The 27,486-nt window shown below is 41.9% G+C and overlaps 1 protein-coding gene across 1 annotated transcript in view; it reads left to right on the top strand.

Moving 5' to 3' along the window:
* STAG1 (stromal antigen 1) overlaps positions 1-27,486 on the top strand; it is a 383,395-nt gene that overhangs the window by 159,884 nt on the left and 196,025 nt on the right. The window contains exons 7-9 of the mRNA XM_026649889.2: positions 4,021-4,225; positions 8,989-9,140; positions 21,631-21,704. Of these exons, the coding sequence (XP_026505674.1) occupies positions 4,021-4,225; positions 8,989-9,140; positions 21,631-21,704 (431 nt within the window). The remainder of the gene's footprint in view (positions 1-4,020; positions 4,226-8,988; positions 9,141-21,630; positions 21,705-27,486) is intronic.

Below are 27,486 nucleotides of genomic sequence, written 5' to 3'. Positions count from 1 at the left end.
ATCCTCAGAAAAGTCGGACGATGGACAAGGACCATCCATCCCCTACCACCAATACAGGTACTCCAGAAGACCATCTATATCGTGTCAATATCCTCCATATCCACCATGGGGCCCGCCACAACACTTTCCAGATCCAGCATACTGGCCCTGTTCGGGGCCGTAGTCCCAATACTCTCTTCCCCCTCCCCCCCCCGAACCCGTCCGGTCCTCCAGGGAAACTTCACCTGCCTCCCTATTAAGGGCGCCTTCGAATAGATGCTCAGAACCGATGCTGGAAGAGGAGTCTCTTAGCCTGGTTCCAATGGTGCCATGGAACTGGAGAGATTTTAATCTTCCTCACTAGGTAAGGCAGTAACCTCAGCGTCCCCTTTGCCTCCAGACGACTTCAGAAAATTCCAGGGCTTCCTCCGTAGAGTGGCAGGGGAGCTTCACATCCCCATAGAGGAAATCCAGGATACACAGCGTAAACTCCTGCATATCCGTCATTCATCTGCACCAACTAGAGCTGCTTTTCCAATCAATGATGCCATCCTCGAGCCAGCTAGGAGAGTATGGCATACACAGGCATGCATACCCCCAAAGAGGGGTTCCAGCTAAGGGGTCTGAGATTCTTTTCCTCCCCCGCCCCCACCGAATTCACTTGTTGTCCAGCAACACCCACCTTCCACACTATGCAACAAGAGGACAAGAAGTTGGACCTTTCAGGCCGCATGGCCTTTTCCTTGGCCAGCCTTCAATTCAGGATTTCAAACCATCAGGCTTTACTAGCTAAATATGATTTCCTGAGTTATAGCAATCGAGTAATTTACTGAAAAACTTCCACAGCAAGAATGAGCTCGTGTCTAGGTGATCATGGAGGAAGGGAAACTGGTGGCAAGAACAATGCTTCAGTCAATGGTGGATATATCTTCCAGGTCTATGGCTTTGGACATAGTTATGTGGAGGGAGTCATTGCTCCACTCCCTTGGTTTACGCAGGGAGGTACAGAACACCATCCAAGACCTCCGTTTTGATGAATCTCATCTTTTTAATCAGAAAATGGATGATTCACTTCATACCCTCAAGGATTCCAGAGTTACCCTGCATTTGCTGAATATTTATACACCTGCCCTGAAGAGCAGATTCTGCTGCTCACACAATGATACAAGTCCTCCCAGTTTTTCCACCAGAGACCTTATGAGCCTCCACAGAAGCAGTAGAAGATACAGAGATCCTGGCCCCCCAGGACCACCTTCACAGACTTCCTCCACACAGATGCAACCCCCAGCTAAAAGATATTTCTGGAATATTCTCAAGAGCCACCAACCACCTTGTCTACCACCATGTGAACACCTTCCTCCCTTCCCTTTTTCCCTAAGCTTAAAGTGTAATAACAATGGACAAATGGGAGCTAAATGTCATCCACCATGGGTATATGATTGAGTTCATCACACTACCTCATCCGCAGCCCCCCTGGTCACTCCTCAGGGACCACACTCATGACAGCATCTTCACCCAAGAGATGAGTGCCTTATTGCAATGAAGAGTGATAGAGTGCATTCCTGTGGAAAAAGTTCTATTCAGCTTACTTCCTGATATCCAAGAACAAAGGCGGATGGAGACCAATTCTGGATCTGCAGTTTCTCAAGTCCAAGTTTTGTATGGTCACACTAGCAGTGGTCATCCCATCCTAGAAAAAGGCATGTGGTTGCCTCTCGATATGCAAGATGCTTTCACCGACATCCATCTGGCCCATAGACAGTTCCTGAGGTTCATGATCGGCTCACCCCATTTCCAGTACAGTGTTCTTCCATTTGGACTCACCACCATTCCCAGAGTCTTCACCAAGGTTTTCTCCATCACGGTAGCCTACATCAGGTGTTATGGTGTCCTCGTATTCCCATATTTTGATGAATGGCTCCTGGCGGCTTGATCCAGATGTGAAGTCCAAGTTTCGACCTCCATGTTCCTCAGCCTCCCTTCCTCCCTCGAGGTCAATGTCGAAAAATCAACCTTGGACCCCACACAATCCCTAGACTTTATAGGGACCACCATCAACTCAGACAGGGCACTCTACCTACCACGGGATAGGTTCCACACACTGCAAGAACTCATAACTTGCATAATCAACAGTCCTTCTGTCCCGGCCAGGACTTGCCTGTCCCTCCTTGGCCACATGGACTCGTGTACATACGTCACTGTCTTCGCACAGCTCCACCTTTGCTGCCTCCAGATGTGGCTCCAGATGTTTTATTCTCCCAAGCATCATGGCATGGACTTCATGCTGATGGTTCCCCACAAGGTAATTTCATCCCCCCCAATGGTGGATGGACCTATGTCATGTCTGCATAGGGTTCCTTTCTGGACAAGATTATCATCAGCAATGCACCCCTTGTAGGCTGGGGAGCACAAACAGGCAATCTCATGATACAGGGAACATGGACTCCAGGGGATTGCAGGAAAGGAAAGGGTAGTCTCATGGTTAAGACATGTGAATTGTACCCTAGGGAATTGGATTCTATCTCTGCCTCTGCCATGGAGGCCTTATGTGATGCTGGGCAAGCCAGTTAAACCAAACTTTTCACAGGTGGTCACTAATTGTGCATACCTCATTTTCTGGGTGCCAGCTTGAGGCCTTCGGGTCTGATTTGCGAAAGAATTGAGCATTCATAGTTGCATTTAAAGTCAATGGGAGCTGTGCTCTGAACATATAAAGTGTTATGTATAATGCCAAGTACTATTAAAAATCAGGTCCTAGTCATCTCAAATAGGGCACTCAAAATTAAAGGAAACTTGATCTCCCTGTGTCTTAGTTCTCTATCTGTAAAAAGGGATAAATATCAGTTCATCTCACAGGGGTGTTGTGAAGCTAAATTAATTAATGTTTGTGAAGCATTCGGATATTCTAGTGATGATTACCACAGAAAAGTCCATGAGGAAGTTAGTAATTCTGTCTTCAGAGTAGGGTTTGAATATTGTGCAGCAAATAAAGTCTAGAAGCCTTAACAACAAGAAGACAACAAAATATTGAATAGTTGCTCATTAAATGGTCAACATCCATTCTGTGCACTGAATAAGGCAGTGTCTTGTGGAAAAAATCATATGCGATCATGTAATTAAAGACTGTATCTTAATGTATGTACATGGGGAGAGTGGGTGAATTAAGGTTGCACGGGCGACCGGAATTCTGGCATTTCACAGCTTTTAACTGCTTGACTTTGGAACCTTAATAATTTTCTTTTAGGTTTTTGTGTGCATATTTGATTTGTATAGAGTAAATGCATTATTTTAATGTTGGCTGCCAGATAGTAATTGTAGTGTGTGCAGCTTTCTTCTTCAGTACTAACAAGTTATTTGAAAATAAGAGTTTCACATCTGCTTATTTACATAGCACATTTCAGTCTGCTCTGAGAGAGGAGTCCTAAGGAAATAATAGCATTTGATCACATAATTAAAAGCTGTATCAGAATGCATATGCACAAGGAAGCAGACTTAAAGCTCCACAGAAACTTTAACTTTGGTATTGCCTGACTTTTGATCATAACTCTGAAACATTCAAGTTTCATAGGGTTGTTTTGATGGAATACGTAATCACTGATGATATGGAGAGACAGCAGTCACTCTGTAGTTAAAGCTGCCACTGAGTTTATATTTTACATGTAGTCCTTTCACTCTGGAGGATAACAAAGCACTTACAAACTGTGTATGTGCAGTGCCATCAAAATGCAGCTATGTCTGAGATGATGAGGTTGGAAGGATAGTAAGGGAGAGGTGACAGACTGAACTGAAGGTATCACACTCTCACTTCCACCATGTAATGACTGAAAAGTGGGACTAGAAACCTAGTTTTGTGCCCAGTGCATAGTAAAGTTCCCATTGCTTCAATGGTGCAGGATCCAGCCCTAAGAGAAAGGGAAATCCATATACACCACAGAAAATCATGTGTGTTTTCCTTTTTGTAGAATACAAATTCTGTGTATAAAATAGGATTGAATGGGAAGCATTTGTAATATAGAGTATAAACGTTTTCTCTTTTTTCAGGACAGTGGTGATTACCCGCTTACCATGCCTGGGCCACAATGGAAAAAATTTAGATCAAACTTTTGTGAGTTCATTGGAGTGCTGATTCGACAGTGTCAGTATAGCATCATTTATGATGAATATATGATGGATACAGTGATCTCTCTTCTGACTGGTTTGTCGGATTCCCAGGTCCGAGCTTTCAGGCATACCAGTACACTTGCTGGTAAGTAAGCACAAAGGGTGGAGTTTTTCATACACTCATTGGCCTAAGTCTCTCCCCATTGAATTCAAAGGAAGTTTTACCATTGACTTCAATGGAAGCAGAATAAGACATACACTGAGTGCTTTTGAAAATCACACTCAGATTCTAAATATCACACATTTTAATTCTACTAAAGTTCAGTTTTCCTAATTAAACGTGTACACTAAACTATGATATAAAAAGTAGGAATTCTTCAGTAGTATGATTAAATATTAATAGACAATTGAGTTGTTTTCAGTTTTATATTTTTCAATGCAGTGGGTTATATTTATACAGTCTACTGTATAGTTTTCCAATTCTCATGGCATCTTTGATGTTTTAAAACATTATTTTCTGTATGAATGTATTGCTTGAGAAAAATCCTTGACTGTCAGTCCGAAAACTGAAACTCTCTGCTTACCTACCAGCCATATGCAGTACAGGCAGTAGCAGTGCAAACTGTTACTGATGCTTCCCCGCAGTGTGCCACGAACCTGTCTTGAAAGCTCACTTCATGTCTCTGAAGGTTGCCAGTTACAGTGAAGGCAGCTTTCTGACATAGACTCTTGTCCACAAAGGACTGAGCTGTTGTATTGTATTAAGAACATAAGAACGGCCATACTGGGTTAGACCAAAGGTCCATCTAGCTCAGTATCATGACTTCCAACAGTGGTCAGTACCGGGTGCCCCAGAGGGAATGAACAGAACAGGTAATCATCAAGTGATCCATCTCTTGTCGCCCTTTGCCAGCTTCTGGCAAACAGAGGCTTGAGACACTATCCCTGCCCATCCTGGCTAATAGCCATTGATGGACCTATCGTCCATGAATTTATCTAGTTCTTTTTTTAATCCTGTTTTAGTCTTGGCCTTCAAAATATCCCCTGGAAAAGAGTTCCACAGGTTGACTGTGCGTTGTGTGAAGAAATACTTCCTTTTGGTTGTTTTAAACCTGCTGACTATTAATTTCATTTAGTGACCCCTAGTTCTTGTGTTACGAAAAGGAGTAAATAACACTTCCTTATTTACTTTCTCCAAACTAGTCATGATTTTATAGACCTCTGTCAGATTCCCACTTCGTAGTATCTTTTCCAAGCTAAAAAGTCCCAGTCTTGTTAATTGCTCTTCATATGGAAGCTGTTCCATCCCCCTAATCATTTTGATGCCCTTTTGTGTACCTTTTCCAATTCCAGTATATCGTTTTTGAGATGGGGCAACCACATCTGCACGCACTATTCAAGATGTAGGCATACCATGGATTTATATAGAGGAAATATTATATTTTCTGTCATCTTATCTATCCCTTTATAATGATTCCCAATGTTCTGTTAGCTTTTTTGACTGCCGCTACACATTGAGTGGATGTTTTCAGAGAACTATCCACAATGACTCTAAGATCTTTTCCTTGAGTGGTAACAGCTAATTTAGACCCCATCATTTTATATGTTTAGTTGGGATTATATTTTCCAATATGCATTACTTTGCATTTATCAGCATTGAATTCATCTGCCATTTTGTTGCTCAGTCACTCAGTTTTTTGAGATTCCTTTGTAACCCTTCGCAATCTGCTTTGGACTTAAGTATCATGAGTAGTTTTGTATCATCTGCAAATCTTGCCACCTCACTGTTTACCCCTTTTTCCAAATAATTTAAGAATATGTTGAACTGTGCTGGTCCCAGTACAGACCCCTAGGGGACACCACTATTTACTTCTCTCCATTCTGAAAACTGACCATTTATTCCTACCCTTTGTTTCCTATCTTTTAACCTGTTACTGATCCATGAGAGGACCTCCCCTTTTATCCCATGACAGCTTACTTTGCTTAAGAGCCTTTGGTGAGGGACCTTGTCAAAGGCTTCTGAAAATCTAAGTACACTATATCCACTGGATCACCCTTGTCCACATGCTTGCTGACCCCCTCAAAGGATTCTAGTAGATTGGTGAGGAATGATTGCCCTTTACAAAAACCATGTTGACTCTTCCCCAATAAAGCATGTTCATCTATGTGTCTGATAATTCTGTTCTTTACTATAGTTTCAACTAGTTTGCCCAGTTCTGAAATTAGGCTTACTGGCCTTTAATTGCTGGGATCGCCTCCGGCACCTTTTTAAAAAATTGGTGTCACATTAGCTATCCTCCAGTCATCTGGTACAGAAGCTGATTTAAATGATAGCTTACACATCACACTCAGTAGTTCTGCAGTTTCACATTTGAGTTCCTTCATAACTCTTTGGTGAATACCATCTAGTCCTGGTGATGTATTACTGTTTAGATTATCAATTTTGCTCCAATACCACCTCTAAAAACACCTCAATCTGGGAAAGTTCCTCAGAATTCATTTAGTTTCTCCTCAATGGCCTTATCATCCTTGAGTGCTTCTTTAGTATCTTGATCGTCCAGTGGCCCCATTGGTTGTTTAGCAGGCTTCCTGCTTCTGATGTACTTAAAATGTTTTTGCTATTACTTGTTGAATCCACTGAGGGTCATATGCATGCACCATGCATCAAGAGCTGGAGATTTTGAAAGTAGTAGCATCTGTTGGTCCACACGTGTGCCCTTGCGCCGCCTCATGGTTTTGTCCCAGGCGATAAAGGGCGGGGTGGACCGACCACCCCTCAGTTCCTTCTCACTGCCTCCCTTCCTCTCCCCCCTACCCTCCCAGACTATGGCCAGGAATCTGGGCTTCAAAAGCTATGTTTCCTGCCCGCGCTCCTTGTCTGAGTGAAGAACAGCAGTGGTGCCTCTACTGCCTGGGCAAGGCACACATGGTGGCACACTGCACCATCTGTAAGTCCCTCCTGCCCTGGATCAGGGAAGCCCGTGAGCTCTGCCTTTGCAAATATCTAATAGAGAAAGCAATGAGGCCCTGGGTGCACTAGGATCCAGGCCCAGGAGAACCCCCTGTACAGCAGCCAGCACTGGCGGTGAGCACCCCTCTGAGCACCGCGCATGCCTTGGAACCAGCAGTACTGAAGGCTAAGGACAAGTCCCGACATGAGAGCAGAAGACACACTCATGGGCATAAGAGCAGGTCCCCGCAGTGGACTGCTCCCAAACGCAGTGTTTCCTCCCTGAGCTGATCCAGGTTGGGTGAGACGTTGCTCACAGAACCAGCTACACTGGATTCCCCAGGTGGAAGGTAAGGCCAGGCGCAAATGGGATCCGATGGTGATCTCATCACACAGCCAGAATGCTCACTGGTACACGCACCACCCACTTTGCTGGTGCCCACACGCCTGCCAGACAGGTTGGCCCACGAGACACCCGCCAGGCCCCTTCAGCATCTCCATTGGTGCTCCATGGACCCCTGACTGCTCAGAGACATTCTTGACAGCAGAGGAGTTAATCCTCCCATCCCTGCAATCTCTCCTTCTCTCCAGCCCTCTGCTCGCCTGCGACATCCGTACTCCTAAGGATGAACCCCTTCTGCTGCTGATGGAGAAGCCCAACTCTGACTCATCACAGCCCTCTGGTATGAACAGTCTTCTGAATCTGAGGAGTTCTCGGAGCTGGACCAGTCTTTTTCCTTGATGCAACACCAGAGTCTTGGATACATGACCCGGACTGCCCTCCCCTCTGGCATATGACCCTACAAAAGGGGCCTGGTACTGTGACTGATGGACCCCTCTCTTTGGCTGAATCTGGGACCCCATTGGTTCAGCCAAACCAATGACTACCACAGACAGCACACACTATCTCAGGCGTCTACTGACCATCCACTAGCACCGTCGGTGTATGAAGAAGAGGAGGACATTGAGCTGGTGCTGCTAGCTCCACCGGTCCCGACTGGCGTATCCTCGACACTGGATGAGGTGGTCATCCCTTTCCTGCTCTCTCTACCGGATGATCACCGACAATACAGGACTTGTTGCAGAGGGTAGCGGCAGACCTGGGAATCCCATTGGAGGAGATTCAGGACCCACAGTGTTGACTCCTGGACATTCTCCAACCCCAAGGGTCATCCATGGTGGCCATCCTGGAACTGGTGTGGGCAGTGTGGCACACACCAGCCCCGTGTGTGCCCACACTTATGTGGGTGAAGAGGAGATACTTTGTGCCAGCTAAGGGGGCAGATTTCTTATTCACCCACCCATTCCCCAGCTCCCTTGTTGTCCAAGTGGCTGCAGAATGAGCAGGTCAGCAACTACAGAAGTCCACTCCACCAGACAAAACAGCTAAGAGACTGGATTTGCAAGATCTTAAGGTTTTTGCGGGTGGGATAAAAATGCAAGAAACAATGCCGGAGTGGGTAGAAGTGGGTATTGTGGGGTGGGATGGGAGCGGGATTAAAAAAATAGTCCCATGCAGGGCTTTACTTCAGCTCTCTTGAATAGAGTTGTTACTCATACTCATTCTCACTAGTGTGTCAGGATCGACATAGACAATTTTCAATGGAGAAAGGAAAGTTATTTCCAGTAACTGGACTTCTCTAAGTATATTGATTCTGCAGATCCACACTAACTTACTCACTTGCTCTCCTTCCCCAACAAGGAATTTTAATGTTACTCTGAATACTTGGGAAGGAACTATGAGGGTTGTTGGGGCCATGATTTCTTATATACTCTCAGTTCTAATGTTTGGATCAGTGAGGGGGATGGGTGTGACCTTGATGGGAACTGTTTTCCAGATGGTTCTGTATCCATGTGTCAAGGGTTGCTCAAGTCCCATGAGTGTGGATCTACAGAGGCAATATGCTTGAGCTTCAGTTACAGGTGAGTAACCTTCCTTTATCTTCCACTCTTTACAGCTATGAAGCTTATGACTGCTCTTGTGAATGTTGCCTTAAACCTGAGTATTCACCAGGATAATACACAGAGGCAGTATGAAGCTGAGAGAAACAAAATGATTGGTAAGAGAGCTAATGAAAGATTGGAGCTGCTGCTTCAAAAAAGGAAAGAGGTAAGTCAAAGATCCAAAGCTATTTTCCTAGTTATATCATTCACTCTCCTGAAAACATGTAAAAGAATATCTAATGCACAAGTTATTTCCTGAAAAAAATGTAGCCTTTTATAGTATTTATAATTTTGAAAATGTGTTTTCTGTTTGTAGTGCAAAATTTCAAATTAGTTTACATTAACCTCTTCTCCACAAAGGGGAGCAAATTAATCAAGTACACCAAACAGATTTTGAAATTTAAATTATTCATGCTTTCTTGTGCTGTACTTGGGGAGAGAGTTTGGTTTTGTGGTTCAAGCACAATACTGGGAAGCAAGAGATGAGTTCCGTCAAAGAAATTCTGTGTGTCCTCAAGCATATTACTTAGGGCTACATTGTCAAGTGTTGGGTTCACACACACACAGCTAAGATTGTAAGCACTAGCTCTTCTGCACATATAGACTGTTGGCTATTTTCTAAGATTAATGTACATGATGAGGCAGGCAGAAAATTAGTCCAGAATTGTGCATAGCATGCAGATTTTTGCTGAACATAGAACAATGAGATTTTGAAGCGGATTCTGTGCTCCATCCAACTGTATTGCCCGCTTCTCCCTTTCCCCAGCACAACTGCAGCTCAGAGAGTGAGATTACTTCTTTTTGCATCTACTTTGAAAGAACACCAAACTAAGGGGATATTAAAGTCACTTGGTAAATGCCAGTCTGGTACTAGGTGAAAAAAAAACATTATGGAGATGATGTAATTATCCAAAAATCAAGTATTAGATCCCAGGAAATTCAGAGTTAAGTTGGCACTTAAAAGAAATCAAAATATGATAATGTCCAGAAGTGCACAGATAAGTCACCCAAACAACTTTAACTGTACCCTGTAGTGACGCCATGCAAAAATTATATGATTATGATAAAGGCATTTTAGTGTTTGTTGTCTGAGACTAGATAAAATTGATTTAAAAAAACCCATTAGTTTTAAAATAATTTCCCCCCCATGATGTCACTACAATGCAGAGTTAAGTTGAATTAAGGTTGGTTGGGTGCCTTAACTGTGCATATATTTTGGATTTTTTTGAAGTGTAATCTTTAATCTGAATTTCATTAATTTATAATACTTGGGTTTGGGATAAATACAGCTTATCCTGTGATGTTTTTACCTCTTTTCATAGATTTGAAGGTCAGAAGGGACCATTGTGATCATCTAGTCTGAGCTCCTGTATAACATAGGCTATAGAAATTCTCCAAAATAATTCCCACAGCATATCTCAGAAAAACATCCGATCTTGATTTAAAAATTGTCTGTGATGGAGAATCAACCACTAACCTTGTGAAGTTCAATTGTTAATTACTCTCACTATTAAAAATTTGCTCCTTATTTCCTGTCGAATTTTGTCTATCTTCAATTTCCAGCCATTGGATGATGTTATACCGTTCTCTGCTAGACTGAAGAGCCCATTATTAAATATCTGTTTCCCATGAAGATCCTTATAGACTGTAATCAAGTCACCCCTTAAACTTCTCTTTGTTAAATTAAATTGATTGAGCTCCTTGTATCTGTCATTGTAAGGAACGTTTTCAAATCCTTTCATCATTCTTGTGGCTCTTCTCTTGAATTGTGGACACCAGAACTGGACACAGTATTCCAGCAATGGTCATACCAGTGCCAAAATAGAGACAAAATGACCTATCTAGTACTACTTGAGATTCCCCTGTTTATCCATCCAAGGATTACATTTGCTTTTTTGGCCACAGCTTCTCACTGGGAGCTCTTATTCAGCTGATTATCCACCACAATCCCTATATTTTTTTCAGAGTTGCTGCTTCCCATGGTACAGTCCCCCATTGTGTAAGTATATGTAGTTGGGATTATTTTTTCCAGTGTGCATAACATTTATAAGTGCAAAGTAGAATTTCATATGCCATTTTGTTGCCCAGTCACCCTGTTTTGTGTGATCCCTCTATAACTCTTCACAGTCAGCTTTGGACTTAACTATCTTAAATAATTATGTATCACCTGCAAACTCTTCTTTGCACTGTTCATTTCCTTTTTCCAGATCATTTATGAATATGTTGAACAACAAAGGTCCCATTACACATCGTGGGGAAACCTGGCTATTTACATTTCTCCATTGAGAAAACTGACCATTTATTTCTACCCTATTTTTCCTATCTTTTAGCCAGTTACTGATCCACGAGAGGAACTTCCCTCTTATACCATGACTACCTAGTTTCCTTAAGAGCCTATAGTTCTGTCAAAGGCTTTCTGAAAATCCAAATACCCTGTATCCACTAGATCAGCCGTATCCACATTTTTTTGACACCCTCAACGAACTCTAATAGATTGGTGATGCATCTTTTCCCTATACAAAAGCGGTGTTGACTCTTCCCCAACAAATTGTGTTTGTGTGTCTGATAATTCTGTTTTTACTATAGTTTGCCCGGTACTGAAATTACGTTCATCAGCCTGTAATTGCCAGTATCGCCTTTGGAGCCCTTTAAAAAAAAATTAGTGTTACATTAGCTCCCTTCCAGGTATCTGGTACAGAGGCTTGTTTCAGTGATAGGTTACATACTACAGTTAATAGCTCTGCAATTTTACATTTGAGTTCCTTCAGAACTCCTGGGTGAATATCATCTGGTCCTTGTGACTTATTACTGTTTAATTTATCAATTTGTTCTCCTCTTCTATTGACACATCAGTGTGGGACTGTACTTCAGATTTGTTGCCCAAAAAGAAGCAGTTTCAGCTTCTCTCTTCCTCCTTATCTTCTTGCCAGCTTATCAGTTCTCACTGATGTCCTGGGCTATTCATTTAACCACTCTATCCTTTTCTAAATCAAGGGTGTTCTAATATTTAGTATCCTCCTTTTTGGTCCTAGGTTTAGCTTTGGGAAGAGTAAGCTGTTCTTTGTCTGACTGGAGCCAGGTAGGGTGTATTTCCCTATAAACAGATTTCAAGGACTCTTATCTGTGTCATAATTTTACCTTTCTTTCTTGGTTCCTTTAACACAGTGGCTCTCAACCTTTCCAGACTACTGTACGCCTTTCAGGAAACGAATTTGTCTTGTACCCCCAAGTTTCACCTCACTTAAAAACTACTTGCTTACAAAATCAGACATAAAAATACAAAAGTGTCACAGCACACTGTTACTGAAAAATTACTTACTTTCTCATTTTTATCTTATAATTATAAAATAAATCAATTGGAATATAAATATTGTACTTACATTTCAGTGAATAGTATACAGAGCAGTATAAAGTCTGTATGAAATTTTAGTTTGTACTGACTTTGCTAGTTCTTTTTAATGCAGCCTGTTGTAAGACTAGGCAAATCTCTAGATGAGTTAATGTACTCCCTGGAAGACCTCTGCATACCCCTAGGGGTACGTATATCTCTGGTTGACAACCACTGCTTTAACAACCCCTTTTAATCTAATCCCATATCAAACAATCCATGTTCAACAAATACATAGAGGGGCACACCATACTTCTAAGAAATAATACAGATATTTCCCAGTTTATCACACTGTTATTTAGATCATTCTGGGCAAAGAAAAGACTGACACAAATGTTAAATTTCTCAAAGGAACCATTTAAAAATGAAATGTAATTCATAAATTCATTAATGGATTTACTTGTAAATTCAGAGAAAATTCATTCTGGACCCAAGTTTGGGGGAAACTCAACTTGGTATTAACTATGGAGCTGCAACTGCTGCCTCCATAATAGGTATACAAGAAATGGGTAACATTTTACCACTTCTGCAGGAATGCATGACAGACCTGTCAGATACATGATGGCCACGTGAGATGCATAACCCTTGGCAGGCCTATGAGGTGCTAGTGTTTGTTGGTGAAGAGAATAGGGATCCGTACATGGTTTGTTTGGACCACAAACCCAGCTATGTGTATTTCTAATAATTATTATTACCATTTACCTGTCTCTTCCTAATAACTGGGATCCCCACCCACACAAGTGGATACTATGACATCATCTGGAATGAGTGTCCCAACTATAGGATCGTTTCCCTCTGTTCCAGCTTGATGTTATTTTTCCTTGAGACTTTCATCCTCCTCAACAGCACAGAGGCAGTCAGACTGAGGGTGAGATTGCTCTACTGTGGCTCTGAAAGTCTCCTCTATATATAACTCTCTAGTTCAGCCACTCAGGTCTCAAGAGTCTGTACTCGGTCTCTGAGGGGAATGAGCCAGGAACACAAAAGAGGCTCTTTAAATGCATTAGGAGCAAAAGAAGGACAAAGGAAAGTGTAGGTCCTCTACTTAGCAGAGAAGGAAAGCTAATAATTGATGTCATCAAGAAAGTCAAAGTGTTTAATGCCTATTTTGTTTCGGTCTTCACTAAAGAGGCTAATGCCGACTAGATACTCAACACAATTAATATTAACAAGGGGGAAAATAGGGAAAGAACAGGTTACAGAATATTTAGATAAGTTAGATGTATTCAAGTTGGTAGGGCCTGATGACATTCATCCTATGGTACTTGAGAAACTAGCTAAAGCAATCTTGGAACCATTAGTAATTATCTTTGAGAACTCCTGGAGGATGGGTGAGGTCTCAGAAGAATGGAGAAGAGAAGCTCAGTACCTTTCTTTAAAAAGGAGAACAAAGAGGACCTGAGGAATTAGAGATCAGTCAGCCTAACTTTGATAGCTGGAAAGATACTGGAACAAACTATTAATCAATTTGTAAGCACCTAGAGAATAATAGGGTTATAAGGAATAGCCAGCATGGAATGGTCAAGAAGAAATCATGTCTAACTAACCTAATTTGACAGGGTTACTGCGGGGGAGCAATAGATGAGAGATATCTTGATTTTAGTAATGCTTTGGACACTATCCCACATGACAGCCTCATAAGCAAACTAGGGAAATTCGGTTTAGATGAAATTGCTATTAGGTGGGTGCAAAATTGGTTGAAATACTGTGCTCAAAGAGTAGGTATCAATGGTTCACTGTTAGTGGGTGGGCATATCTAGTGGAGTCCCGGAGGGGTCAGTCCTGGGTCCAATACTATTGAATATTTTCATTAATGACTTGGATAATGAAGTGGAGAGTATGCCTATAAAATTTGCAGATGGCACCAATCTGGGAGGGATTGCAAGCACTTTGGAGGACAGGATTAGTATTCAAAATAACCTTGACAAATTGGAGAATTGGTCTGAATTCAGCAAGATGAAATTCAGTTGAGACAAAAGCCAAGTGCTACATTTAGGAAGAAAAAAATTAAATGCACAAGTACAAAATGGGAAATAACTGGTTAGGTAGTAGTACTGCTGAAAAGGATCTGGGGTTCCATTGGATCATCAATTGAACATGAGTGAACATTGTGATGTAACTGCAGAAAAGGTTAATATCATTGTGGAGTGTATTAACAGGCGTGTAAGATGTGGGAGTAACTGTCCCGCTCTACTTGGTACTGGTGAGGCCTCAGCTAGAGTACTGTGCTCAGTTCTGGGTGCCACACTTAAGGATAGATGTGGAGGAATTGGAGAGAATCCAGAAGATAGAAACAAAAATAAAACATTTAGAAAACCTGACCTATGAGGAAAGATTTAAAAAACTGGTTATGTTTAATCTTGAGAAAAGAAGTCTGAGGGGGAGCCTAATAGTCTTCAAATGTATTAAGTGCTGTTAGAAAGAGAACAGTGACCAGTTATTCTCCATGTTACTGAAAGTAGGGCAAAAAGTAATGGGCTTGCTCTGCAGCAAGGGTGATTTATGTTAGATATTAGGAAAATCTTTCTAACTCTAAGGGTAGTTAAGCACTGGAATAGGCTTCCAAGGCAGGACATTTAAAAAAAACCAGGTTAGACAAATACCTGTCAGGGATGGTCTAGGCCAGGGCTTCCCAAACTTCATTGCACGGTGACCCCCTTCCAACAACAAATTTACTACATGACCCCAAGGGGAGGGCGGTAGCCCGAGCCCTACCGCCTGGGGTGGGGGGAGTGGGGCCACAGCCCGAGCCCTGCCACCCTGGGTCAGGGGAGAGGGGGCCGCTGCCCTGGGTGGGGGTGGAGCTTGGGCTTCAGCTTCAGCCCTTGGTCCCAGCAAGTCTAATACTGGCTGTGGCAACCCCATTAAAATGGGGTCGCGACCCCCTTTGGGGTCCCGACCCACAGTTTGAGAACTGCTGGTCTAGGTTTATTTGGTGCTGCCACAGCACAGGGGTTTGGACTTAATTCCAGCCCTACGTTTCTGTGATTCTATGAATGGGCACAACACACCTTTTTAAAGCTTTCTGGGCTGTCTCCTGAGTCAGGAAGACAACACTGCACTGGTTTGCACTTGATTCACATTTGTAAGGTTCTCTTCGCAACCAAAAGGACTGGAAACCTAAGTCAAAATTTTCAATTCTGGGTGCCTAAAATTAAGCACTTCAGTCTATATTTAGGAACCTAAATAAAAGTGTCCTGATATCAAAAGACACCCAGCATCTTTAGCCCAAATTGACTTCAGAGGTGCCCAGCATCTCTGAAAATTGGGCCACTTTAATTTGGGTCTAACTTTAGGCAACCAGGTTTTTAAATGTGGGCTCTAATTCTTACATATGAATATGTAGATTCTGGATCACATTTCTGCAACATCAGGTAGATTCTGCATCAAATTCCATGGACTTGAAAACTCAGAGTACACAAAGCTCTGAAAACATCTCTGCCGAATAGCCCCCTTCTATCTTGATGCTTATGCACCAATGAGATGGTCAATGAGCTCCTGCTAACCCTTATTGCTGTGTTCTGTCCCTGCTAGGCTTGTTGGCTTCTCTCTCTTGTCCCTCAACTTGCTCTCTTGTGATCCGCTAGCCAAAATTTTCAGAGGAGGTGTTTAGTGAAGAGGCACAAGGTGGCTAAAGGAACAGCCAATGGTCATATGTATGTCTCTTCACAAGCACATTGTGCTTTAAAGATTCCTGAGTCGAGCCAGAGGCAGCATGCCCAAATGATTGACAGATATTCAAAACATGGGTGCCAGTTTGGCAGGCTACTTAGGGATCATAGAATCATAGAATATCAGGGTTGGAAGGGACCTCAGGAGGTCATCTAGTCCAACCCCCTGCTCAAAGCAGGACCAATCCCCAACTAAATCATCCCAGCCAGGGCTTTGTCAAGCCTGACCTTAAAAACCTCTAAGGAAGGATATTCCACCATCTCCCTAGGTAACCCATTCCAGTGCATCACCACCCTCCTAGTGAAAAAGTTTTTCCTAATATCCAACCTAAACCTCCCCCACTGCAACTTGAGACCATTATGTTGCTATGCCCACACCTGCCAGAGTAGCATGTGCTGATAGCTCATTAAAATGCAGATTCACCCTGAACATAGAAAATCACCCACTACAGAGTTGGACATGCTACCAACAAGCCTGATAGCATTGCCTTATCTGTTTTGGTGATGGTCCCAAAAGATAGCAAAAAGAAGGTGAAGTTCCTCACTGAGGAAATAATTGGTCCAGGAACCAAGGCTTCTAGAGATTTGGTCTGTAAGATGAACACTGATCAGAGAAAAATAACTGACAGTGTCAGTGCTATGGATAGGCCCCGGAGGATTATGTGATCAAGGATGACGGAGGGACCTGCATGTACATTCCAAGGACAAATTGACCATAAAGAGTTGTGAAGGGCCATCTAGCTAAATTGAGGGAGAACAGCAGATGACTCAGTAGGTGGCCTAGACCATCATCATAAACTTATGCAGGAGATTGCTGGTCTGGACACATTAGCAATGAGCAGCTAGTGACAACATTAGCAGAAATAAACAGATATTTTTTTAATGCATCACTGACTGGCCTTGTGACCAAAACAAAAAGATTAGAGGCTTCTTTGATGTCCTGTCGGTGTCCTGATGTCTGTGATTGCCAGTTCATTTCTGATTGCCCAAGTGATCTTTATTGCTCGTTTGGTTTTCGTGTGTTGGCAGCTTCTGCCAGTCCACAACTTGCTATCTTACTAGACCCTTTAGCTAGCTGAGGCATAAGATGGATGGAGATTCTTAGCTGGCCAACACTCCTCTGGGGGAAATACCCGGGGGGTGGAGACTGATCTGGTAATTTATAAGTAGAGTCTCTATTTCCTCCTGGATATGAAAGAGGAACACCTAGAACTGGGCCAAGAGAAATGGCAGGCACAAGGGAGATGCTTTCTTTTACTCGTGCCAGTGTCATGGCTGATGGTGCGGAAGCAATAACAGTGGAAGATAATTTACAAATCTCAAGGCAATCATTTTCATCAACAGTTGGCTCAGAACATAGTCTCTCAGCAGCGCTTAACCATGTTGAGATGGCAGAGACCAACATGTCGACTCACCATCCCACCTCAGTGACTCTGCACCAACAGCACTAGTTGTGGAAGGGGCCAGTGCCCTGCTGTGCTTCCAGTTGCTACTGCTGCTCAACACAGTGGCCAGCTATTGTGGGTCCATTCTCAGCTAATCTCAGAGCCACTGTGGAAAACACTGAGGAAAACAAAGGGAGTGAACCCTCCATCCTGTCCCATGACCTACCCCATTGAATCTTGTACATTGCAGCTCATTTTCCCATTTGAACTGAATGTCTGTGTATTCCTTTGTCCTCTTTTTCTGTCTCATAAGAGCGGCCATACTGGGTCAGACCAAAGGTCCATCTAGCTCAGTATCCTGTCTTCCGACAGTGGCAAATGCCAGGTGTCCCAGAGGGAATGAACAGAACAGGTAATCATCAAGTGATCCATCCCTTGTCGCCCATTCCCAGTTTCTGGCAAACAGAGGCTAGGGACACCATCCTTGCCCATCCTGGCTAATAGCCATTGATGGACCTATCCTCCATGAATTTATCTAGTTGTTTTTTGAATCCTGTTATAGTCTTGGTCTTCAAAACATCCCCTGGAAAAGAGTTCCACAGGTTGACAGCTAATTTAGACCCCATCATTTTATATGTTTAGTTGGGATTATGTTTTCCAGTATGCATTACTTTGCATTTATCAACATTGAATTTCCTCTGCCATTTTGTTGCTCAGTCACCCAGTTTTGTGAGATTCCTTCGTAATGCTTCGCAGTCTGTTTTGGACTTAATTATCATGAATAGTTTTATATCATCTGCAAATTTTGCCACCTCACTGTTTACCCCTTTTTCCAGATAATTTATGAATATGTTGAACTGTACTAGTCCCAGTACAGACCTCTGGGGGGACACCACTATTTACTCTCTCCATTCTGAAAACTGATCATTTATTCCTACCCTATGTTACTGCCTCCCCCATATTATTTATAAACTTCACTCTTGCATCCTTGACTTTTCTTTGATACTGTCATGGGGTCCACTTACCGTTGATCGTGCCTCCTCCTGGCCATCCTGGGGATTAACTCTGCCAGGTGCCGCCTTCCCCTGGCAGTGTCCATACCCGTTGTCCTTTCTCACTTCCAGGCCCATCTCCCTCTGAGAACCACAGCCTCCTCTTCATGACTCGGCATTCCATCCAGGTCACTATGTAGTTCCCCCTTGCGTGCCCCACAAAGTATTTCTGAAACAAATTTTCCCAGCCAGTGCACTGTCCTTTGCCTGGTCTATGCCGTGTGCTCAGGAGCTGGTAAGGGAACCAGGGCCCGCCTTCTACTCTGGCTTCCAGCTCAGGGGCCCTTCAGTCAGCAGCTAAGACCTGCATTGTCCTACCTTGCTGCTTTCCCCCTGGGCCTTTTCTACCTTCCTGGTTCCCCCCTGTTTTGCCAGCCTCCCAATTCCCTTCTCCCAGGGAGTTACTGCAGCCTATTTCCCTGCAGCCCCCTTCTGCTTTCAGGGCTTTATGCAGGTCCCTCGGTTCCTGTCTAGCTGAGCCTCCCTATCTAATCAATTCCCTGTGCCCTGGCTCCTCCTTCAAGTGCAGCCTGGGCAGTTAGGTAGGCGCAATAACCCCTTCCAATCTTGTGTGGGGTGGACACCCCATCACAGATACTTACCTCATTTCTGCGTAAATTAACAGTTCATTTCAGAATTCCTCCTTGGGTTCTAGTTCTTCCTCAGAGTGGACAAGGCTCTGTGCCCATCTTTATCCTCATTGTCCTTCTCTTCTTCTGCCTTATCTAGGATGACTCCAGCCATATGTGTCTGTTCATGTGGCTGTCTGTCTGGGGCTTGTGCCTCAGCTGCTGCTGCTTTTGTATAGGATATGAGGTCAGCAAAGGCAGTACTGAGTAAAAACTAGCTCAGTCTTTGCCCTTGCGGCTTCATGTGCTTAATCCTCTAATTTGTGTGTCTAAATTGGCTTGAGTCCGAAAATACTATGTTGCCTGTCCTTGAAGCCACGCCCACAATCCTGTCCTTTTGTGTATACTCATCCTTTTGCATTGTACAGGGACTGTATGTACCCAACTGTCCCTTTTGCACTTATCCCTTGCTTGGACTGTGGAATAAATGTGCCTATGGGGATTTGTGTGTGCAATTTTTTGAAAATTTAGCCCTTCATAGAATCCTAGAATATCAAGGGTGGAAGGGACCTCAGGAGGTCATCTGGTCCAACCCCCTGCTCAAAGCAGGACCAATCCCCAACTAAATCAACTCCTTAACTCCTGGGTACCTCAGTTTTTTCCATGTGTAAGGTGGTGTATAATGCTTCCTCTCCTCTCAGAGAAGTAGGGCTGCCAACCCTCTGGGATTGTCCTGGAGCCTCAAGGAATTAAAGATTAATCTTTAATTAAAGATTGTCATGTGATGAAACTTCTATGAATACCTCCAACCAAAATTAGCAACCCTAAAGTGTGAGGCTTAACTATTCGTTTTTACAAATTGCATTGAGATCTTCACATGGAAGGTATTATAGAAATGATAAGTATTATAAATGAAATCACTTGTTGAAATTATCTGGTCTGTGCTATGCAAGAGGTCAGACTAAATTATCATAATGTTCCCTTCTGGCCTTCATATGTTGAATTGATGAAAAAAATATTAATTATTATATATATCTGTACAATCTATACTGGCAATCCTATATTGTGGCCTTGTATTGAGGACGGGAAATATTTTCATTCCTGCAGTTTGTAGTGTTATACTTCGATATTAAGAAATGCTGTGAATGATAAAAAGGAAGAGTTAATGCCCTCCTTGATGAATCAATTATGGTTTTGTGTGGTAAAGGCAGTTATGCCTTGAAAAAAGATTATGTAAAATGGACGGCACCTTTCTCAACAGATCTGTTCTTTTTGTGTAATCTGAGTCATATTTACTTACTTTAGTGACAAAAGTAAGGTTTTACTGTTTTTTCCTGTTATACCTGGTCTACATACAAATTTTGTATTGGTGTAGTTATATCAGTTGGGGGATGCTTTTTTAGTCGTAGTTATACAAGAACAATACAGAGTGGATGCAGTTATACTGGTATAAATGTGCTTATACCAATGTAGCTTATTCCCTTTTCCATATGGGAATAAGATGTATTGACATAATCATATTTATACCATTATAACTGTGTTGACATTTGGGAGGAGGGGAGGTGTGCCACTTTATCTATAGTTTTTGTATGAAGACAAGCCCTAAGTCATGCAAAGCCAACACAGCTGAAACTGAGTGAGCTGGATTCTATTCACTTTTGCACATGATCAGTAGAGTTACTTACTAATTTCCAGTTAGTTACACCTGTAAATCCCAATTGGAAACACCAGAGTTATACAGGTGTAAGTGGAAGACATAATTTGTCAGTAGATTTCATAGTACTAGTGATGACATGCAAGATGTCAATAATTCATTTGAACTCTTTCCAAGGATGAGTTTTCAGAACAGGAACTCAGAAAAGAAATTATTTTACTTGTAAAATCAGCATATTTGATACAGAAATCAATCAGGGAGAATAAATGTGAATCCCCATTATGCCATTTTTTTAGAGGGTCTGTTTTTATAGTAGATCTTCACTTTAGGGCACAAGACTGGGTATCAGAGGACTAGCCCCAACTTTAAGCACTTGGTACTGATTCTAGAAAGTTTCCCTATTCAGTAAAGCAGTTAAGCATATGCTTAACATTAAGCATGTGCGGGAGTTAAGCACATACTTAAAGCCAAGCAGATGCTTTAATGCTTTCCTGAATTGGGGCCACAAGTTTGAAAAATTTACTCTTCTAAATTCATAATTAGGCCCCGTAAGTGGCCTGATTTCCAGAGATGCTGAGCACTTGCAAATCCACTTACTTAAATGAAGATTGATGGTGGTCAGCAGAATTGGGCACTTAATTTCTCCTTGCCTCAATTTCCTTTGCAAAGAAGGGGGATCATACTTAGTCAAAGGGCTGTTTCTCAATCTAAATTCATGAATGTTTGTAGGATGTATTAACTTCCTTCCATGAAAGCACTATATATGTATAAAATGTTTTTATTTATGCCTATTGGGAGGAAGAGAAATGCTAATTATAATACCTTTGAATGAAGCATACTTCTCAAAGCTAGTAGTATAATGTTTCAGGATGCTAGTACTATAAATTATCAGGATGCCAGTCTGAAATATTAGTGATCTTTTATTTCTTTTTTGCAGCTGCAAGAAAACCAAGATGAAATTGAAAATATGATGAACTCTATTTTTAAGGGTATATTTGTTCATAGATACCGGTAAGAGAATGAGCACTGTAGAAGGCCTTATTTGCCAAATTTAATTAAAAAAGTATGTTGATTTTCTTGTGGTGTAACATTCTAGGTCCCTCCAAAACTAAACTAAAACCATTATAATCTTTGAGGTTAAGGAAGAGAATTTAGGTGTCTCCCAGACAACCTTAATTTGGTCCTAAGTAACACCATAGGGGAGGGAAAAAAATGAAAAAAGTGAATTCAGTGTTAAAATGCAGTTTCAGCTAAGGTGGGACCACAAAGACTGAAATGCCTTAATAATAATAACCATATGGTTATTTTATGTTGTACAGAGCAAAAAAGTTAATTGGGTGCCTTCACTGTACATTTACATGCCTTAACATTTTGGATGTCTTTTAAGGTTAATCTTAACTCTGAATTTCCTGGATTTGTAATTCTTGTTTTAGCTACAATTACAACCATTATTGTAGTGGTTTTTCTCCTTAAATTACTGATGTGTAGTCTCCATCTTAATTCCAATTTAACAATGTTTTTATTTGGGAATTTTGGGGGGCTTTAAATTATTGTTAGAGCCAGATAAACCAGCAGGTTCTGGCAGCTTTGTGCTACTTGGGAGCAGTGCAAATCAATCAATTTACAATGGCCAGTTAAAAATGGATTTATGGCTGCTTCACAGATAGTGCAAAGCAGCTGAAGCATACTGGTGAATTTGTTCCTTATTTTACAAATGATTGCTTGGTTTATTTATGTAAGACAAGATAATATTTTAACATTGTAATTAATTGTTAAAAAAACATGTAAACTTGCCAAGTAAGCTTCCCGGATATGAAACTGTGGAATTTAACTGTTTTAGTCATAAAGAAACATATGTTGTTCAACTTTAACATTTTGGTTGTCTATGAAAGCCTTGGGACAGATTGGGCAAAAAGGGAACAGTGGGTGGGTGAGAGTGGGGCTGTCTGGAGGTGTGTGAACAGAAATATGTGGGAATGATAGGAAGTTGGTTGGAGATGACAAGGGGAAGGGGAATCCGAGGTTTCTGCATGGGTAAGGTGGACAGAGGAATTTAGTGGTAATGTTGGAATAGAGGGAGAAGACCAGACATGTGCATGGGTCTTATGGAGGACGGGTTATGTGCAGAGGGGCCTGGGTTAGGGAGAGCAATGCTGTGAACTGGGCAGGTGTCTGAGGTGGGCTCTCAGGCCTTCGATGCCAAGACATGGTGCTTGAAAGGCTGCTCATGGCAATGTTGCCTCAGCTTGACTGAGGGATCTCTGCTGGGGAAGCTAAGGTAGGAAAGTAGAGGGAGCCCTTAAAAGACACAGGCACTGGGACTCAGGGTCTGGGATCCCCCCACCTCTTTGAATAGCACTGATTTCCCTAATATAGCCCTCTTCTCTGCAAACAACCCTTTTGCCCCTAGGAACCTTGCTTCCTTTTGCCCTGCACATCCACATTCTGTCCCTGTCTCCCACATAGCCTCATTTACTATCTGCTTGGTTCTTTCAACACTAGAAAGCAGTACTATGAAAAACAGGAGAGTGGCCAAGTGCTTGGAGGGCAGGGATGTGTGAATGAAGATGTGAAGGGGCACTAGGGAAAGGTCAGCAGGTCTCTGAAATGTTGGGAAGTAGAGAAGAGGATGTCCAGGGTCGTGGACTTAGTAGGGATATGAGCATGATATTGCGTTCAAAGGATTTGAGGGGTTTTTTTGCATTTGTGTTGTGATGGAAATAGGGTGGCTACCCTGCTTCCGTGCTTACCTCTCAGGGTCTGGGATTGTGATTTGTCAAGTAGTCTACAGTGAAAGAGATGAGCTGGCACTGTGGCGTCATGTAGCCAGATTTGATGGTGCAGACTAGAACATGGATCTCTTATTGGTAACCAGATTATGAATGACAGAATTCCTCTGCCCACTGACATTGAACTGCATAAACTGAAGCTCCTGGGGCTTGATTGTGCTCTGACCTCATTGTAAAGACATTAGAGTTATACCACTGAAGTGGGCATAACTCTAACTCTAAAACTGGTCTGAGAGCAGAATCAGACTGTGTTGGTATGTGCCTTTGCATTAGCTCTAAATGAGAACTCCAGATCCATCTATGAGTAGGAAGGCAAGCTGATGTGTAATGGATTTATTAAGTGTTGGTCTACTGCTGAACCAGATGCCTTGGATGAGAGAGGTTTGTTTGACATTCCCCAGCATTGTTGGTGTTATGATGTGGGAGGAGTCAGAGCTTGCAAATCACCTCCTTTTAGTGCAGAAAGGGGTCATAGAGATACTTTAGGTTTTGAATTACATAACTAACATGAAGATGGGGGATCTTGGTCTTGTCACCAAACAGAGGGAGGAAAAAGCTCTTCTCTCTGCTAGTAGCAGTTTTGAGAGATTTTGCAGCCCTCACCCCCACCCACGCATTGTGGTGGCATTGCCTGTAAAAAAACAAAAAAATTCCATGCTCCATTGGATGGAAGAGTAACACTTAAAGCTTACTTATCGGTCCATTCTCCCACTGATGATGGTGGTGGGAAATAACTGTAGCTGCCATTGCTGCTAAGGGATAGTAGAGAGGAATAGATGGTTTTTCAAAGACTCCCCTGTCGATCCAAGCACCTTCTCATGCTGCTGCCAGCAATGGAAAACTCTTGTTTCTGTCAGTGTGTTTTTGGGAAGGAGAAACCTGATGGATGACTTCTTGTCTGCGGACAAGGGGCATATGCCAGTATTCACACAGCTGGATCTATGAGATATTTGCAGCCATTGATCATGGGATTGTGCTGTCTCGCTATACAGATTTAGCAGAGGTTATGGGGATGTGTTGAGAGGCTCATAATAGGCTGCTGCTATGCCTGCCTGTAAAGCCCTTACCTGTGAAGTTAATCCGGGATCAATCCTCTCTCCAATGATTAGCACTATGGGTCACTCAAGAACTCAGTGGCAAACAAAATCTTCTCTCTATGAGGATATAGAGAGACTCTATATCCCGGGCAGGGGACTGGACTCGATGACCTCTCGAGGTCCCTTCCAGTCCTAGAATCTATGAATCTATGAATATCCAGAGAGAGAGACCTATTCAGAACAAGACAGCTCCAAAAGTCAAAGGTTTTCCTCAAGAGCAAGAGCAGACCACTAGTTCCATATTGGATGCATTTCTACTAGACTGGGGAACACACTAAGGAGATCTGTCATCATTTTTTGTTCGGAGAGTTATCAAGAAAATAAATCAAGGCCAAGATTATTTTGATTGCCTCCAGCATTCTACAGCTATCACAAGGAGTTTGGGAACTACAGGTCTGTTGACACAACCGAGTCCAATTTACCACCCAGACCCACACTGTCTTCACTTGGCAGTATAGGCTGTAGGACTCTGACAGACCTGAAAATGTCCTGCTCAGAAAAAAAAATCAGGAGACTCTTTTAAACTCCAAGACACAGTCAGCCCACAGGTATTATGATCTTAAGTTTTCACTGAGGGCTAATAACAATAACATAAACCCACCTTCAGCTCCTATTCAATCTGTGTGGAGTGCCTACTTCCCTTAAAATCCGTAGGGCTTTCTCTGTCATCTGTGTTAGTGCTTCTTGCAGCAGTCTCTGCTCATCAATAACAATATTGCTTGGCAATAACACTGTATTTAGTCATAACACCAGAAAAAGATCCATGAAGGAGCTAATAAATTCTTACTCTCTGATCAAAGAACATACACCAACATAAAATCTCAACCTAATGTTTACTCAGTTTATGAAACCTCTCTTTGAAACTTTGGGATAATGTTCCTTATTTCACCTTTCCAATAAAACAACCAAGGAAGTGGTAATTCACCCACACCCTAAATTCTTCCCTAAGGTGGTAATAGAACTCCATTTTAACCAGTCCATTAACTTACCAGTATTTTTTCCTAAACCCTCGCTCTCATCCAGGGGAGTGAAAGTTATGATCTCAGATGCCAAGAAAGCATTTGCTTTCTATTTGACTAGGTTCAAGGAATTCAGGAAATCACAGAGGCTGTTTGTCTTTTATGGGACTGAGAGTAAAAGACAGGCAATTACATCATAGTGCCTGTCTAAGTGAGTTAGGCTTTGTATAGAGGAATGTTGCAAAGAAACTAGGGCCCTCAATTAATAGGAGTTAACTCATGCGATTAACTAAAAAAAAAATTAGTCGTGATTAAAAGAATTAATCACGATTAATCACAGTTTTAATTGCACTGTTAAATAATAGAATAACAATTGAAATTTATTAAATATTTTGTTTTTCTACATTTTCATACATATTGTATTGTGTTGTAATTGAAATCAAAGTGTATATTATTTTTATTACAAATATTTGGACTGTAAAAATGATGAAAAATACTATTTCTTTTGTTTAATTCACCTCATACAAGTACTATAGTGCAATCTTTGTCATGAAAGTGCAACTTAAAAATTTAGATTTTTTTTTTTTGTTACATGATTGCACTCAAAACCAAAACAATGTAAAACTTCAGAGCCTAAAAGTCCACTCAGTCCTACTTCTTGTTCAGCCAATCGCTAAGACAAACAAGTTTGTTTACATTTAAGGGAGATAATGCTGCCCTCTTCTTATTTACGTCACATGAAAGTGAGAACAGGCATTTGCATGGCACTTTTGTAGCCGGCATTGCAAGGTATTTACGTGCCAGATAAGCTAAACATTCGTATGCCTCTTCATGCTTCGGCCACCGTTGCAGAGGACATAACGCTCATTAAAAAAATTTGTTAATTACATTTTTGATTGGACTCCTTGGAGGATAATTGTATGTCCCCTACTCTGTTTTACCTGCATTCTGCCATATATTTCCTGTTATAGCAGTCTCGGATGATGACCCAGCACATGTTGTTCATTTTAAGAACATTTTCACTGCAGATCTGACAAAACGCAAAGAAGGTACCAATGTGAGATTTCTAAAGATAGCTACAGAACTTGACCCAAGGTTTAAGAATCTGAAGTGCCATCCAAAATCTGAGAGGGACGAGGTGTGGAGCTTGCTTTCAGAAGTCTTAAAAGAGCAACACTCCGATGTGGAAACTACAGAACCCGAACCACCAAAAAAGAAAATCAACCCTCTGCTGGTGGCATCTGACTCAGATAATGAACATGAACATGCATCGGTCCGCACTGCTTTGGACCATTATTGAGCAGAACCCCATATCAGCATGGACATGTGTCTTCTGGAATGGTGGTTGAAGCATGAAGGGAAATGTGAAGTAGCCCATCTGGCACGTAAATATCTCGGGACGCCAGCTACCACAGTGCCATGAAAACGCCTGTTCTCACTTTCAGGGGACATTGTAAACAAGAAGCAGGTAGCATTATCTCCTTCAAATGTAAACAAATTTGTTTGTCTGAGCGATTGGCTGAACAAGTAGGACTGAGTGGACTTGCAGGCTCTAAAATTTTACATTTTTATTTTTGAATGCAAGTTTTTTAGTACATAATTCTACATTTGTAAGTTCAACTTTCATGATAAAGAGACTGCACTACAGTACTCGTATTAAGTTAATTGAAAAATACTATTTCTTTTGTTTTTTTACAGTGCAAATACTTGTAATCAAAAATAAATATTAAGTGAGCACTGAACACTCTGTATTCTGTGTTGTAATTGAAATCAGTATATTTGAAAATGTAGAAAACATCCAAAAATATTTAAATAAATGGTATTCTGTTATTGTTTAACAGTGTGATTAATTGCAATTAATTTTTTTAGTCGCTTGACAGCCCTAAAAGAAACCTATGTCCCTCTCCTTTGAGGGGTTTAGATTGCACCCCACAAGGACCAAGCTGGC

This window comes from Terrapene carolina, unplaced genomic scaffold (assembly GCF_002925995.2).
Source record: "Terrapene carolina triunguis isolate 2854851 unplaced genomic scaffold, T_m_triunguis-2.0 Scaffold88, whole genome shotgun sequence".
Classification (NCBI taxonomy): Eukaryota; Metazoa; Chordata; order Testudines; family Emydidae; genus Terrapene; species Terrapene triunguis.
The sequence above is the reverse complement of the archived record's forward strand: the minus strand, read 5'-3'. Positions and strand labels throughout refer to the sequence as shown.